This window comes from Chrysemys picta, chromosome 12 (assembly GCF_011386835.1).
Source record: "Chrysemys picta bellii isolate R12L10 chromosome 12, ASM1138683v2, whole genome shotgun sequence".
Taxonomy (NCBI): domain Eukaryota; kingdom Metazoa; phylum Chordata; order Testudines; family Emydidae; genus Chrysemys; species Chrysemys picta.
This window is the reverse complement of record NC_088802.1, coordinates 5,149,471-5,165,857: the sequence shown is the minus strand read 5'-3', so window position 1 is coordinate 5,165,857 and position 16,387 is coordinate 5,149,471. Positions and strand designations below refer to the sequence as shown.

General features: G+C 51.3%; 1 protein-coding gene across 1 annotated transcript; it reads right to left on the bottom strand.

Annotated features, from left to right (window-relative positions):
• Positions 1-325: 325 nt before the first annotated feature.
• On the bottom strand, positions 326-14,973 carry LOC122173173 (zinc finger protein RFP-like). Its single transcript, XM_065564168.1, has 7 exons — positions 14,521-14,973; positions 8,838-8,933; positions 7,526-7,756; positions 6,057-6,079; positions 5,193-5,308; positions 3,383-3,415; positions 326-947 (listed from the first exon to the last, which is right to left on the bottom strand). Exons 1-7 carry the CDS (start codon positions 14,935-14,937, stop codon positions 412-414), a joined length of 1,452 nt encoding a protein of 483 aa, XP_065420240.1. The 5' UTR covers positions 14,938-14,973; the 3' UTR covers positions 326-411.
• Positions 14,974-16,387: the final 1,414 nt, after the last annotated feature.

Genomic DNA, 16,387 nt, shown 5'->3' with positions numbered 1-16,387 from the left:
ACACACTTCGCCCCTCACACACACACACACACACACACACACACACACCCTGCTCCCCCCCAGCCTCTTCAGCCAGGCCTCCGCCCTGCTTTCCCCTCCCCCCAGTTGAGGGGTCTCTCCCTGGCCCCCGGCTTGGCCCCTCTCACAGGGGGCTCCCTCCGTCCTTGGTGGGACCCCCCCCCACTGCACACCGAGTTGGCCTCCTAGGAGCACAGAGACCCAGCCTAGAGCCTCACACAGACCTCCACAGCCATAGAGCTACGGGTAGAGAGTCACCCCCGTTCAGCCCTGTCTGTGCGGAGGGAGACTGGCTGAGTCCTCCAGGTCATAGAGATCAGGAGGGTGGGGGCTAGAGGAGCCTGTTTCGTGGGCACAGACAGGGCACCTCAGGGACACGCTGTGAGCCTCACACTAAGAGCATGGGCCCGGGAGAGAGGAAAAGGAAACGAAAAGCAACGGACCAGAGAAGAGCGAGCGGATTCTCTCCCCGGCGAAAGAGGCCGGCGGGAAAGTGAAGATCAGGTCCCCGGTACCAGCATCGAAAAACGCCACCTGCCCTCGTTCATAGTCCAGATAAACCCGGATCCTGCGGGGTGCCCGGCTCAGGGACAAGGGGCTGAGATCATCAGGGGATGTGAGAGCCCAGTACCGATCCTCATTGCACAGCACAGCCCAGATCCCCTGCTCAGGGTTGAAATCGATATCTCCCTTCCTGCTCACAGACTCTCTGGCCACGCCCACAATACAGACTTCACCTTCCTTTAGCTCTATCTCCCAGTAATGTCTGCCCGAGGTGAATCTCTCACAGCCCAGCACGCAGAGCTCAGTGTCAAATCTCTCAGGGTTGTCGGGCAGAGCCTGCCATGTGTCTCCCCTTCTCACACTTTTCCGATCCGCAGACAGGACCAGTTCGGGATGGGCCGTGTCTGGATCCAGAGTCACGTGCACTGCAGAGAGAAGATCAGAGCGTGAGGGGCAGAGCTCAGCCCTGGGGGAGGGTCTGATCGTGTCAGTGACAGAACCTGCCCCAGATGGGGAGTGAATCAGGCAACCTCCTGCCTCCAGGATTTACCCAGCTGTGCCTGGGGAGCAGCGCTGAGATCTCAGCCATGGGCAGGGGGGATTCACACCCCGACAGAGCCAGTTCAGGGACAGAGTGAAAGGATCAGCTCCGCTGAGCCAGGCCCCCAGACCCAGAGTCTGATTCTCAGTGATTCCATCCTTGTGCTTGGGGGAAAGACAAGGGGGGTTAGAGGGAGGTGGTTTTCAACCACCTTTGTCCTTCCTTTAGTCTCCCTGGCCCCTCGTTACAGGGGCCTCAGGGCTGCAAAGCAGAGAGCAGCCAGAGTGTGATGCCTCCTGTCTGTGCCCCCAGCAGAGCCGTCCCTTGAGGAGGGCAAATCAGGGCAACCACTCCAGGCCCCGCGCTTTTCGGGGGCCCTGCGGGCCAGTGCAATTGGCTGGCATACTTGGTACCAGAAGAAACTAATCCGTCATTTCCGCCCTGCACCCCCTAGGGATGGTCCTGGCCCCCCTGACAGTCAGGCCCATGGGATCTTTCCCCGTCTGCACCCACCTCTCCCCACAGATGTGATTAGAGACCCTGGCATCACAGGAGGCTCCCAGCAGATTACAGGGAATGCAACGTCCCCCTGTCCCATGATGCGACTCTGCACAGCCCGTCTCCTTGCAGAGCCCCCCTCCTAACGATCAGCCAGCTAAGCACTAGAAAACCTGCTTTTACAGAGACCCCCCTGGCCCCCCAGGACTGTGTGGAGCTGCGGGGGGGGGGGGGGGGGTGAGGACACCGCACAGTTACTGAACAGCTGCTCGGCTTGTGCTGGGCTATCGGGGACTTTCCAAACTCCACACTGCCGGCCCCAGGGCTATGCAATGGCTAATACAGTATTGCCGACTTCAAGAGATCAAATCTCATGAGATTGGCCCCAAAATCATGACATTTTAAAAAGGATTCTATTGTCGTTTTTAGGTCAGTCTCTTGATGTTTGAACTCCCCTGGCCCCTCCCCAGGGTGTGCGCATGTGACAATAAGTGTTGCCCACTCTCCCACATGCACTGGAGAAGGGGATTTTGACTCCTGCTGCAGGAGCTCTCACCCCCCATCTGCCTGTCTCCTGCCCAGCAATTAATCCTGTCCCCATCCAACCCCCCTCAATTCAATCTTGCAATCCCCATCATCACCCCCCATCAGTTCAGCACCCCTACCCCACTGCCCTCAGTTCACCCTCCCAGCACTCAACCTATCTGCTCAGAACCCACCAACAATACAGCCCCCCCAGCCCAGCAGCCCCCTGCTCATTTCAGGCCCCCTGCAGCCCCCAGGCCATAATAAAGCCCTCCCAGCCCCACCTCTGCTCCACCTGGGGTTCTTCACCCTCCCTAGGCCTGGGGGCTACAGTGGGGTCCCCTCTCCAACTTCCCAGGGGAGCAGCCACACTGGGGTGGTGACAGCGGGAGCCCCAGGCACACCCAGGGCAGCTGACACGATTTCTAAGTAAAATTAAGACTAATTTTTAGAACTCTCAAATGTCGGGATTTTTTTTCCAGCCACAGCTCTGTCGCGAGATCATGAGTGGGGCTTAATTTTACTCAGAAATCGCATCTTTCACGATCAATTTGTGAGAGTTGGCATGTCTGCTAATAGCTGATGTCTACCTAACCCCTTCTGACATTTTTAACATTTTTCTTTTGACTTATAAAGTAGAGAGATCAAACAGAAATGTCTATTTTTGTATGAAGAACAGGAGTACTTGTGGCACCTTAGAGACTAACAAATTTATTAGAGCATAAGCTTTCGTGGGCTACTGCATCCGAAGAAGTGGGCTGTAGCCCCACGAAAGCTTATGCTCTAATAAATTTGTTAGTCTCTAAGGTGCCACAAGTACTCCTGTTCTTTTTGCGGATACAGACTAACACGGCTGCTACTCTGAAACCTATTTTTGCATGTTAAATTCTCCCATTCTTCATTGTACCACTTGTGCATTTGCTAATAATAATAATATTGCCAGGGGATGTGATGTATGGGCATAAAGAGTTCTGCAAATGAGGTGAGATGTTCCTCTCTGATTTTCCTATAGGCTCATTTTTAAACTTTTAGATCTCTATGGAGATACACTGCTCGCCCCCTCTCCCCCACCCAAGCCCATCTGGTTAACCCAACCACTACTTAAAAATTCTAAAGTATAATAGAGAAAAGAATCTACTTTTCTGCTTTTAAGAAAGATCTGTGTAGCCATCAGTAATACAGTGTTCAGCTCCTGTCACATGCAAAATTGAAACAAAACCTGAACTATGGTGCTGCCAATGAGCCACCATAATTCATATGAAAGTTTTCACTCCCCCTTTGATCCCAGAAATTTACCTTTGTCCAACCGCTGTCTAGACGACAGTGAGTCTAGAGGAAGAAAAGGGTGAAAAAGGCAATGTCATGTTTAGGGATCTATTCACATTGTTCTAACACAAAAGCAAAATGAAAAGAAAACAAACTTTATTATGTTATAGTTAAGGAGGCTAAGTGCAATTCAGACCAATACAAGCCATTACACACATCACTACAAAATAACCACAAACATTAAAAACTAAGGACTCGGGCACTGGGGCTGTTTAATTGCTGTGTAGATGCTTTGGCTTGGGCAGAAACCTGGGCTTTGGGACCCTGTGATGGGAGAACAGGGGCCAGCCACAGGTGTTTAATTGCTGTGTAAACAAACCCTCTGAAACCAACACATCATTCACAGACAGACCAATACACAGACACTTTTTCACTGATTAGCATTCAATCAACTTTAAATCTGCCCCTGTACCACTAGTTCTCAGTAAAACTGGCTCATCCTTCCTGACAGACCTGGTGGTCTCATTATCTCCAGCTCAGGAGGATAAAAGGTGGAGAATCTCTAAAGCAGGGGTGGGGAACCAACAGCCACGGTCCGGACCCAGCCTGTTGCTCAATTTCATCTGACCGGCAGCACCACCACCCGTCCCCATCACCAGGGCCGGCTCCAGGCACCAGGCACCCAAGCACATGCTTGGGGCGGCACCTGGTAAGGGGCGGCGGGGGTAGTGCGGCGCGGCATTCCGTGGGGAGGGGGGGCGCTCCGGTGGCGCTGCAGTCGGTGGGGGGCGGGCTCTGGTGGCGCGGGGGGGGCGTTCCGGCGGCGCTCGGCGGGGGGCGGGGGCGGGCTCCGGCGGCGCTGCGCGGCTCTCGGCGGGGGGGGGCAGCACGGGGCTCGGCGCTCAGGGGGGGTTCTGGCGGCGCTCGGCACGGGGGGCCGGGCTCCAGCATGTGGCGCTCGGCGGGGGGGGCGGCGCGGGCGCGGCGCTGGGGGGGGGTTCCGGCGGCGCTCAGCAGGGGGCGGGGGCGGGCTCCGGCGGCGCGGCGCTCGGGGGAGGGTTCCGGCGGCACTCGGCGCAGGGGGAGGGGGCGGCCTCAGGCGCTCGGCGGGGGGGTGGCGCGGGGGGGGGGTGGCGGCGCTCTGGGGGGGGTTCTGGCGGCACTCGGGGGGGGGCGGCGCGGTGCTCGGCTGGGGGGCTCGGGAGGCAGCGCTCGACTGGGGGGCACGGGGGGCGGCGCTTTTTTTTGCTGCTTGGGGCAGCAAAAAAGCTAGAGCCAGCCCTGCCCATCACAGGGCTGGAGCCGCACGTGCTGACTCGCCCTCTCACTGGGGGGAAGCCCCGAGTCTCTGCAGAGAGCTGCGGGAACTAGGAGTGCGGAAGGTGCTGCAGCGCCCCCAGCTTTTGCGTTGGTCACAGCTGCTGGTTCCATAGGTTCCAAATGATTAGTTGACTATCTCCATCCACAATCATGGTCCCTCAGAGATTTCCCCAGCTCTGTCAATTATCAGTGTAACATGTGTGAGGCTAGGTCTACACTACCCGCCTGAATCGGTGGGTAGAAATCGACCTCTTGGGGATCGATTTATCGCGTCCCGTTGGGACGCGACAATCGATCCCCAAATCGGCGCTCTTACTCCACCAGCGGAGGTGGGAGTAAGCGCCGCCGACAGAAAGCCACAGAAGTCGATTTTGCCGCCGTCCTCACAGCAGGGTAAGTCAGCTGCGATACGTCAAATTCAGCTACGCTATTCACGTAGCTGAATTTGCGTATCTTAAATCGACTCCCCCCTGTAGTGTAGATGTACCCTGAGTAAATTCCCCAGGTGCCTGTTTATTACCTTTGAATTTCTTCATTATGGTCTCCACAGATGCATTTCTTTGAGACGATTCCCAGATTCTCCATTTCAGGTCAGAAGAAAAGGCCACTGGGTTCTGAAACTTCTCCCTCTCGCATCTGAAGAACAACCCAGTGTTACTCGTTGTGGAGTTCGGTCATATTTGTGTTTTACTAACGTGTTTTATTCTAATGAATGGTTGTAGCTCAGCAGACCCTGGAGGATTAAAGTCTCTATTGCCCCAGGAATAGGTCCAATCCCAGCTTGGACACTACAAGCTTCCCCTTCATTCTGGTGAGACCGATATTGGAAAACTGCCTCCAGTTCTGGTGTCCCCAGTTTAAAATGGACGTTGAGAAAGTGGAGACGGTGCAGGGAAGACCCACAAAAATTATCTGAGGGCTGGTAAAAATGCCTTGCACTGAGAGAACCACGGGGAAAACAGACTTTGTACTAAAGGGCTCCTCAGTTTAGCAAACAAAGGCACAACAAGGACCAATTGCTGGAAGCCGAAGCCAGAGAAATTCAAATGGGAAATCAGACAGATAAGAGTGCGGGTGGATTAACTATTGGAAGAAACTGCCAAGGGAAGTGGTGGATTCTCCATCTCTTGACAGGGGCACCAGAACAGAGGGGCTGTGGCCCCATCACTTTTAAAAGTGGGAGAGCTCTGCTCTCTGCCTTTGTACCTGCCTTAAAGGCAAGTGATGGGGGGAGGGGGCGGAGAGGAGCGAGCAGAGAGCAGGGGTAGGGACATGGTTTGGGCCCCACATTCTGCACTGCTGGACCATGGGGAGAAATGTCTCATGTTTAAAATCCCTTCCCTGCATTCGGAAGTGAAAGGGAGAGTGAGAAGGAGCCACCTACCTGCTCCAGGTGCCTGTGATGTCCTAGAGGGGAGAAATAAAAGGAAATTCAGTCTCATGTCTCATACTAAGGATCCCAGCTGGCACATGAAATCAGAGGGCTCAGTCTTGCAATGTGTTGAACAAAGATCTTCCGAACACTCACAGGTGTGGGGAAGATCCCCTCCTGCATGCTCCAGTGGGTCCAGAGGGAGGAATGTCCCCCATGCTGCGCTGCCCCCAAACTGTAAACTCTCTCCCCCCTCCCCACAAACATTCTGAAGGCCCGTCCTGTGGGCTTCTTGACACCCACAGGAAGTTGGGGCTGGGTGAGAACAATGGGTTTGGGGTTCAGAGTAACAGAGGGCCATTCACTATCCTACACCGCGGGTTCAATGCAGGAAACCTGAGGAGTGAAGAATGCTGCCCACAGCAGATACTGGTTGCAACAGAGAATTTGACTCTAGATATCAGCTACAGAAGTCCAGGATGCTATGTTTTATTTCTCACCTTTTTTTCGTTTTATTTGCTAGTTAGAGGGATTTTTTGGAAAATAAAATCATTACAAGGCTTTTGGAATTCTAATCACTACTTATACTTTCAGGCTACCATAAGTAACGAACAGCTTCCCTAACTAACTTCAGTTCTGGCAGACAAAATCACCACAGCCTCAGAGCTCATGTATCAATTTTAAGGCCTATATTTTCCCTTTTTGTGATAGGTAGGAAAAGTGGCAAAATCAGGCTTTAAATGGAATCTTAGCTTCAATCTTAGCTATTTCCATAATTAAAGACAGGTTCCATCTTTAATCTTTTGGAGTTAGTGTTTGGAACACAGGAAATGCCAGACTGGCTCAGATTGGAGGTCCATCTAATCAGTATTCTTCTCCAAAGGTGAACAGTGCCAGATGCTTCAGAGGAAGGTGTAAGATGATCTGCCCCCCACATTCTCATCCTTCTCTCTAATATTAGCAACTGGCTGAAGCAATGAAACATGAGGTTTAATATCACTCTGCATATTCTTGTTATCCATATAAATATCCGATCACTTTTTGAGTTTTGCTAAATGCTTGGTCTCAACGACATCCGGTGGCAATGAGTTCCACAGTCTAATTACGTGATGTGTGAAAAAGCGTTCATTGGATCAGTTTTGAATTTGTCACCTTCTAATTTTATTGAATGTCCCTTTGTTCTTGCATTATGAGACAGGGAAAACAGAGTTTGGAGTTTGCCATTTTTGGAGGAGTCTTCTCCCACTAGAATTCAAAAGAAGAATTGATTTTAATTTAGGGCTCGATCGAATGCTCATTGTACTCAAGAAGTATATTTCCATTGACTTTAATGGGCATTTTATCAAGCCCTTAAGGAAAAATAATGTATATTTTAGCAATACTGTATGTTCTGACCATTCACTCCTACACTCCAAAAGTGAAGAGTTAGGAGACTTTCTTGCCCTGTGAAAGGTTCTGGGGTGTTTCTAACACTGTCTCACCTGCAGGAATTCACTCGCTGGCTGCTGGCACTTCTGCTCCATCTCACTGATCAGGGAACTGAAAGAAGATATTTCCTCAGATAATCTGGCAACATATTCATCCCTCCTCTTTTCAATTTCCTGATTCAGCTCTTCCAACTGGGCCAGCAGGAGTCGCTCTTGTTCCACCAGAAACTGGCACAGTTGCTGAAATTCAGACACAATCTTCTGCTTTTCAGTTTCTAGCTCTTTCTGAAATGACAAGATACAAACAGGAAAAGCACAGGGCAAGGATAAGACTACGGAGTGAGTCATGGGACATTTTATGCATGTTGCAGCATGTCATTGCAACCCCACAGAATTTAACTGACCCGGAGTCTTTCCAATGACTTCCTTGTGCTTTGTTTTAGGCCCTAAGTGAGCCTCCTCCTCTGGGACAGCAGATTCCTAGAGCAGCCACACTGATTGTCCAGCTGTGGTTATCTCTGTTGAAAGTGCAACTGGCCAAAAAATGGGGGGGGGGGGGAATTTGCAAAAATAATTGAATTTCAAAGTTGTTTCCATTTCTCAGTTTTCAAAATGGAACTTCTTTGGATTTGTTTGAAAAATATCTTGAAGTAACTTTTGAAAATGTCACATTTTTCTTTCTCCCTTTTCCCAAAATGGAACATTTTTCGTTTTAGTACTTCCTCTCTGTAGCTCTTCAAAAGATCTCTCATTTTTGAAAAAGTGGCAAAAAGAAAAAGAAAAAATGAAGGGAAAAAAACCTAGAAATTATTCACGTTAGTGCACTCAGTGGGAAAAAAGGACTAAAAAGAGAAAGAGAGATAAAAAACAAACATATGAAAGTTTGAAAATTTTTCAGTTATTTAAAAGCAAAATGAAAATTTCAGTTTGAAATGACACAAAAATGTTTGTTTAATTTTGAAATTTCCTGTCAAAATAATTGAAAAATTTGTTGCAAATGACTTATTCCCATGAAAAAAGTTGTTTTCTACTAAACCCCGTTTATCTGCAGGAAGATTTTTTTGGTTGAAAATTTTCAACCAGCTTTAGTTGAAAGACTAAAGGAGAAACTACTGTTAAGTAAACAAATTACACTAGAATCATCAGTGAAAATATTTGGATTATTAAAACTCTCTCTTAAATGAAGCATTTTCCTGCTTACTCTCAATTAAAGCAGAACAGTTTTTGTTTACGATGAGAATAAATCAGTAATAATCTTTCACAGATGAGAATGTGTTACTCACTATTCCTCTTACGATACTCAGACTAAGCCATGTATTGATAATGTCCTTATGCACATTTGCTTCTGAGTAATAACGGCACCTACCAGTAGTTCCTGGCTTTTATGTTCGCCACTCAATTTAAATGACAGAATCTCTTCTCTCTCTTTCTTCAAAGTCTCCAAACGGCTCTGAATTTGGTCCTAAGAAAAGAAAAACTGGTTTAGTTTTGGTTGTTTTTGGAGGATTTTACCCCCATTTATTTATGTTTGCAAGAATATCAAATACATAATAAAATGGGTGGGTGCTCTAACCACATGACTATACAGTCACTCTCATGCTTTCTCTCTCTTTGGCCCAAATGACTCTTTATCCCCAGTGGAACAGCTTCTACAGGGGAGAGAGAGGGAGCCCCACATCACAATAGCCCATGGTTAGGGCACTCACCCAAGAGATGGCAGATCCCTGTTTGAATCTCTTCTTATCAGGTGGAAGAGGGACTTAAACTAGTGTTTCCTCCTACTAGTGTTTAGCACCCAACCCCAGAGCTAAACGTTAGGAGGGAGGGCTGCCTCTGTGTGTACTAGGTGGGTGGAGTAGAGGTCCTGCAAGGAGCTCTGTGCCTCGCTGGACAACCCTGATAGCAGGAGCCATGATGCTCTTCTCATGGAGACCGCAGAGGCCATAGATCTTGCAGCCGTATCCGCAGTGTCCGAGGCTTTGGTGGCAGCTGCGCCTTCCTCAACCAGAGCCTTAAACTCCTTCTTATCACGCTCCTGGAGAGAGTCCGCAAACTTTGTCATTGAGCCCCACAAGTTAAATTCATATCGGCCCAGCAGGGCTTGGTGGTTTGTCACCCACAGTTGGAAACTCGAGGACGAATAAATCTTTCTACCGAACAAGACTAGTCTCCTTGAGTCCTTATTCTTAGGCGTAGGAGCAGGTTGGCCCTGACGCTCCTTATGGTTGACTGCCTCGACCACTAGAGAGTTGGGGGCAGGGTGGGTATATAGATACTCAGGCCCCTTAGCAGGCAAGAAATACTTCCGTTCTGCCCTCTTAGAGATGGGGGGCAAGGAAGCCGGGGTCTGCCACAGGGCGTTTGAGATATTCGCCACCCCATCATGGAGGAGAAGAGCCACCCTGGCCGGTGCTGTAGCCGAGAGGACATTGAAGACGGAGTCCGAAGGTTCCTCCACCTCCTCAGTTTGTAGGTAGAGGCTTGATGCCACCCTTTTCAATAGGTCTTGGTGGGCTTTTGTGTCCTCCTGAGGGACAGGAGGAGGAGGTGCTGTGATGGCCTCATTGTGGGAGGATGGGGGTGCAGTGCTCTGTGTCCCCACCGGTGCCACGGGTCCCACCACTTGGTCCCCTTCTGAGCGTGGAACTGGTGAGAAGCGCTCCGCTGATCCCTTCCCGGGGGGCTGAGAGAGGGAGGCCAACGGTCTTTCTGAGGCTCCGGCCACTGAGCGAGTCACCACCGGGGGCTGCATTGGGGCCCACGGGACCCACTGGTGTCAGAGCGCTGGCCAGGGAGCCCAGTGCCACTGCACCTGCTGTGGCACCGTTGGCGCAGGCTGTCCCCCTTGACCCACCTGGCTCACCGACTGTTGACTCCGAAGGGAGGCTGGGCTGGCATACGATCTACTGCTATCCTGGGATGGGGACGAGTGGCGTCGTCACAAGCGGTGCCGAGCTCAAGACCGGGATCCCGGTGTGGAGGAGCGGGAGTACCATCTGTAGTGGCTGCTCCACGAACGGCTCTGATGAGCAGATCCGCGACGGCTGGATGCCAGCGATCTACGCCTGGGGCTGCGGGACCGGTGTCATGGTGGAGATCTCGACCGGGACGAAGAGCGTGAGCAGCGTCGGCATCGGCAGGGCCGGCTCCAGGGTTTTGGCCGCCCCAAGCAGCCAAACAAACAAAAAAAAAGCGGCGATCGCGATCTGTGGCAGCAATTCGGCGGAAGGTCCTTCACTCCAAGCAGGAGTGAGGGACCGTCCGCCGAATTGCTGCACGTGCCGCCCCTCTCCGGAGGGGCCGCCCCAAGCACCTGCTTGGTAAGCTGGTGCCTGGAGTCGGCCCTGGGCATCGGCACCACGAGGGGCTATGATAGCTTCTCAGAGTCAGTGACCTTCGGTGCCGTCTGTCCCAGTCCCGGCGGGGCAGGCTCTGATCGCAAGGTCTGCGCTCCCTCGAGGCAGAGCGGTGCCTGGATCCCTTGATGCTCGGCACCCAGCCAGGCAACCTGGTGGGGGTTGACAGGGACTGCTGCGGGCTGCACGTGGGATGGTCACCGAGCGGAGAGCGGCACTGGGAATCTTCCCTTGACTGTGAACGGTACCGTCCGGGCGGCGACTGTGGAGGACCAAGCACTGGCTTGCCTCTGGACTGGGGAGCTGCTGGTGCTGGTGCAACTGGTACCGGTAGAGACATAACGTCTCAAGCCGCCTGCAAGGCCTCCGGCATGGAGGACACCCGAATGTGGCCACTGGTGTCCAGGGAGATTGGCTCGGAGTGGGCCGGGCTACTCCGCTCGACCTGAGTCAGAGGCCGCAAGGTCGATGGGGATTGAGAGCTGCCCAAGGCGAGTCTAGTCTCGCCCCCAGCCTTGCCCTGATGCCTTGATGGAGAAGACCTCCTCTTCGTCTTTTTAGAGTGTCCCATGAACAGGGAGCGGTGCCGGCTGGTGGAAGGCACCTTTGGGTCACCACAGTGCTCAGTGCCGACTCGGAGTGGTGCAGCAGTGTCGAGGTCGGGGCCGACTCCATCAAAATAGCTTGGAGCTGTATGTCCCGCTCCTTCTTGGTCCGAGGCGTAAATGATCTGCAAATTTTGCAGCGGTCGCTGAGGTGGGTTTCCCCCAGACAGCATAAACAGTCAGCATGTGGATCACTCATGGGCATAGGTCTTATGCAAGTGTCGCATGACTTAAAGCCTAGGGCATGGAGCATGCCCCGACCCGGGCGCACATATCTAGTCTAACTATACTTCTTTTTTTTATTTTAACTACAGGTACTAACTAACTACAAACTAAACGAAGTCCAAAGAGGGAAGCTACAGCAGAGCTGGAGCATAGCAGTTCTGAAGCACCTTCACTGGCGGCAAGAAGGAAATGAGGGTGGGAGGAGCGCACAGCGCCCCTTATACCGCGCCATAGTGGCACCACTCCAGGGGTCACTACAGGTGCTCCCCTACGGGTACTGCTAAGGGAAAAACTTCCGGCACCGGTGTACGTGGTGAGCACGCACACCTATTGTGGAATACACATAAGCAATCACTTGAAGACGAACCTCTTTTTTAACTCCAAAAAGGACCCAGAACACACAGTTCTGAAGTGGCTCTTGGGACCAAAATGATACGTATAATACAACTACCTGAGAGTAAGGCTATCCCACATATAAGAGGGGTAGCTGTGTTAGTCTGTATCTACAAAAACAACGAGGAGTCCGGTGGCACCTTAAAGACTAACAGATTTATTTGGGCATAAGCTTTCGTGGGTAAAAAAACCACTTCTTAAGATGCATGGAGTGAAAATAGCAGATATAGGCATAAATATATATTGGCACATGAAGAGAAGGGAGTTACCTTACAAGTGGAGAACCAGGGTTGAAGGCCAATTCAGTCAGGGTGGATGTGGTCCACTCCCAATAATTGATGAAGAGGTGTCAATTGCAGGAGTGGGAAAATTGCTTTTGTAGTGAGCCAGCCACTCCCAGTCCCTATTCAAGCCCAAATTGATGGTGTTAAGATTGCAAATGAATTGTAGCTCTGCAGTTTCTCTTTGAAGTCTGTGTTTGAAGTTTTTTCGTTGAAGAATGTCTACTGTTAAATCTGTTTAAACAGTTGTTTGCCTCCTATTACCTGGCTTTAGTTAAAATGTCTGAGTCTCTCTTGATCCCTTTTGCTTTGCAGTTGATTTGCTGCCTCTCTCTGTGTACCTGTGTGTAAGCGCAAAAGCTTGTCTCCTCAACAGAAGTTGGTCCAATCAAAGATATTACCTCCCGCACCTTGTCTCTCTGCCCCCTGCAAGTCCATTTCCTTACTCTAATCTCACTCCTCTGTCACTGAGCACTTTCAGTGCTCACTCATATACCAGCTAAGATGTTACCACAGAAATGGGGTCAGGGAGCAGGCAATGAGGGGACAGTGTGGGTATTCCATGGGGGCGAATATTCGCTTTCTTGCTGCTTCAGAACGCATGTACCTGTGGGAACACCTGTTTCACCCCATTTTCACCTCTGCTCCACTACAGTAACCTTGATCTTCCCCCTGCACGTAGCTCTCAATCAGTGTCGAGAATGCAGAGAGCTGCTTAGAGGGCGTGGAAATCCCGTGTGTACAGTTGCATGGCACATAAGTAGGCTCAGAATAGGCCATTAACCTCCTAGGTCCCTATCATTGTTGCCAATCACTGAGCTGGGAGTGTGTGTTGCTTAAATGCAATACATTATTCTACTTTAACCATCCTCCTCTATCATCAGTTGCGTCTCGACAATTGTCCAGTTGGTGGTGTGTCTCCCCTTAACTCTAATCTGATTTGCACAGAAGATTTAACAAAACCTAAAGTTCACAGGTGCACAAGTACAATAAAATAGATTGTTTAGTCTTTTTTTTCCCTCCAGTATGTGTAGTTTAGTTTCTATGTATAAATTGGGACCACTTTCACTGCAAGAAGCACTGGATATTTTAAGAAATCCTATAAAAGACAAAATATCAACTCTTCCAGCTTCTAAGACAAAAAATGGACAGCTGCTTGCACACAGTTATGAAGGGAAAAAGGACAAAAAAGATGACTGGAGGTGTGATCAATACAAATGGGTCCACAGAGGAAGACATCTTTCCCTAACAGGGGATCCTCTGGTAAGGAAGAGATATTTCCGAAGACTGATCGATACAGATGAGGTTTTGTGTCACAGATACGGATATGAAGTTCTTGATGGAAATGTGGACAAAGTGATTGTTCGTTATTTGGGCCTAGATGAAACACCTGACACATGTGTGCCCTATAGGAATGAGAAAATATCCCTTGAGATCTCATGTTCATACATTGCCGTCTGTACTGTCAAAAGTCGTGGAGCAGAAACATTTAGGCCTCTCTAAAAATTACCAGTGAAAAATGGCAGACTCTAATGTCTCAGCTGCCCGTATGAGAGTGACTCTTCCCAAAAATACACAACAAATAAAAAATAACGTATGAAAAACAGAAAAGCAGAATCAGTCACAATGACTTATGTGGTGAGTATGACCTTCACTGTGCCCTGGAAGGGTTTGTGTGTCAGTACTGCCAGGGCCCTGAAATCTCTGTAAGTTTGGATCTTCCAGAAATTATTGGTATTTTTAAGAGGTGACAATATTGAAGCCAACTACACTTCTTTCATATGCCACGTTTCAACTAGGAGACTTTTCCTTTCCTCCTTAATGTGCCTTTTTTCAGGAAAATCCAGCAATTCCTGTGGCTGCACTGACACATGCACACAAAATGTTTTTTTCATTTCTAGCAGAATATGTGGCCCAGGTCAGCAACATTTCCACGTAATAGTTCTGTGCTATATGTGTAAATTTCACCCCCTGGGTCACATCGGAACTGACTTTTCTGGGTCCTTATTGGTGTTAAAAATGGTTCTGGGCCATTACAGGTTAATAACAGTGTGTTAGAAGTCTGTTCTCATGGCTAAAATATTGTTCTTAAGGGTCTCTAACAGTATCTGTTGTTTTTTGCAAAACTCTTTTTATTAAAATGCAGTTCCCGGCCGTTCCAGCTTTTACACCATCCCATGGTTTCTTACCTTGTAATCCTCAGCAGCCACCTCTATGGGAACCACAGTGTGTTCTCTGTGATCTCGGGACAGATGGCAAAGCAAACAAATGGGTGTTTGATCCTCTTGGCAGAAGACATCTAAAACCCTCTGGTGTTTTTCACAGACTGTCCCAACTTCTGGTTCTTTTGTTGACTCCCGTGTAAGTTTTCTGGAAGCTTCTACAATATTCCTTAGCTGTCGGTTTGGTTTGAAGTTTCTCTGGGAGAAGGTTTCTCTGCACTCAGGACAGGGGAAGTTTGTACTCAATGCCTCCCAGCACCGAGTGATGCAGGCTTGGCAGAAATTGTGCCCACAATCTAGACACACTGGATCTTTAAAATAATCTAGACACATCGAACAAGTCAGTTCACCTAGAAGCATTTTTGCTGGATTCGCAGCAGCCATGGCTGCTTCTGCAGGAAGAGACAAATTCAGTTTCCTTTTACTGTTCTCAGAAAGGGGCTGATCCTGGACTTTGCACACCAAACAGGCGTTTCCGACGTATACATTGCCTCATTACTCTTGGGAGGCTGGAAACTCCTTTTGGTCTGAGTTAGCCCCTGGAGGAAGCACCAGGACAGACTGTGGAGTGGCTGCAACTGATGCTGTTGGTCCCTGCAGTGGTGCAGCATGTCCACTCTGCCGAACAGTTGTTTGACAAACAGCACCTGCCACATCCACACCCAGCTCTATACAGCGTTTCTTCCCACCATCGCTGTGCCGCTGTGTTGTAGGACTCCAGAGGTACCTATAGCATCGCTCAGGGGTCTCAGACTCAAATGACCACGAGGGCCACATGAGGGCTAGTTCATTGGCCCGAGGGCCGTATCACTGACACCCCCCCTCGTTGCCCCCGGCCCTCCCCACACTCCACCTCTTCCCACCCCTTCCCTGCCCCCATTCCAACCCCTTCCCTGAAGTCCCCACCCCAAGTCCGCCCCCTCCCTGCCCCCAGAGGGTGCATGAGGGGTGTGGCGGGGGCTCAGGGCAGGGAGTTGAGGTGCAGCAGGGGGTTGGGGTGCAGGCAGGGGGCTCAGGGTGCAGAAGGGGTGTGGGATGCAGCAGGGGGCTCAGGGCAAGGGGTTGAGGTGTGGGGTGCAGCAGGGGGTTGGGGTACAGCAGGGGGCTCAGGGCAGGGGGTTGGGGTGCAGGAGGGGTGTGGAATGCAGCAGGGGGCTCAGGGCAGGGGGTTGGGGTGCAGGAGGGGTGTGGAATGCAGCAGGGGGCTCAGGGCAGGGGGTTGGGGTGTGGGGTGCAGCAGGGGGCTCAGGGCAGGGGGTTGAGGTGCAGGCAGGGCGCTCAGGGCAGGGAGTTGGGGAGCGGGGTGCAGGAGGGCTTCGGGCTCTGGGGTGGCAGCAGTGCACACTGGGGCCAGGGCAGACTGCCGACTCCAGCCCCACTTTGCTCCGGGAAGTAGCTGGAACCATGTCCCTGCGGCCCCTGGGGGAGGGGGACGCAGGGCTCTGCATGCCACCCCTCCAGGTACCTCCCCCGAAACTCCCATTGGCCGCGGTTCCCTGTTCCTGGCCAATGGGAACTGCGGGGGGGAAGTGCCTGGAAGCCAGGGCAACACACGGACGGAGACCTCTGCTTCTCCCCCCTCCCCACCCTGGCCGCAGGGACGTGATGCCAGCCGCTTCAGGGAGCGGCACGGAGCTCGAGGGGGGCAATCCACTGTAGTTTGCCCACCCCTGGCCTGGAGGTAGGCCAGGGGGGTGGGAGCAGGCCGCTTGGCAGGCCACAGGAAATAGTCCCGCGGGCCGCATGTTTGAGATCCCTGGCATAGCTCATGGCGCAGCTCTCTGCAGCAGGTGGTTCTGGGAAAATTTACAAAGTGCTGTGGGCTGCCAGTGGT

What these genes read in the sequence shown, in the direction of transcription:
- LOC122173173 (XM_065564168.1), bottom strand. Translation starts at nt 14,937, where the DNA reads ATGGCTGCTGCGAATCCAGCAAAAATGCTTCTAGGTGAACTGACTTGT. An exon ending in TGGCTGCTGAGGATTACAAG is followed by an intron (nt 8,934 to 14,520) that starts GTAAGAAACCAT and finishes TTCTTTTCTTAG; the next exon opens with GACCAAATTCAGAGCCGTTT. An exon ending in ATAAAAGCCAGGAACTACTG is followed by an intron (nt 7,757 to 8,837) that starts GTAGGTGCCGTT and finishes TTGTCATTTCAG; the next exon opens with AAAGAGCTAGAAACTGAAAA.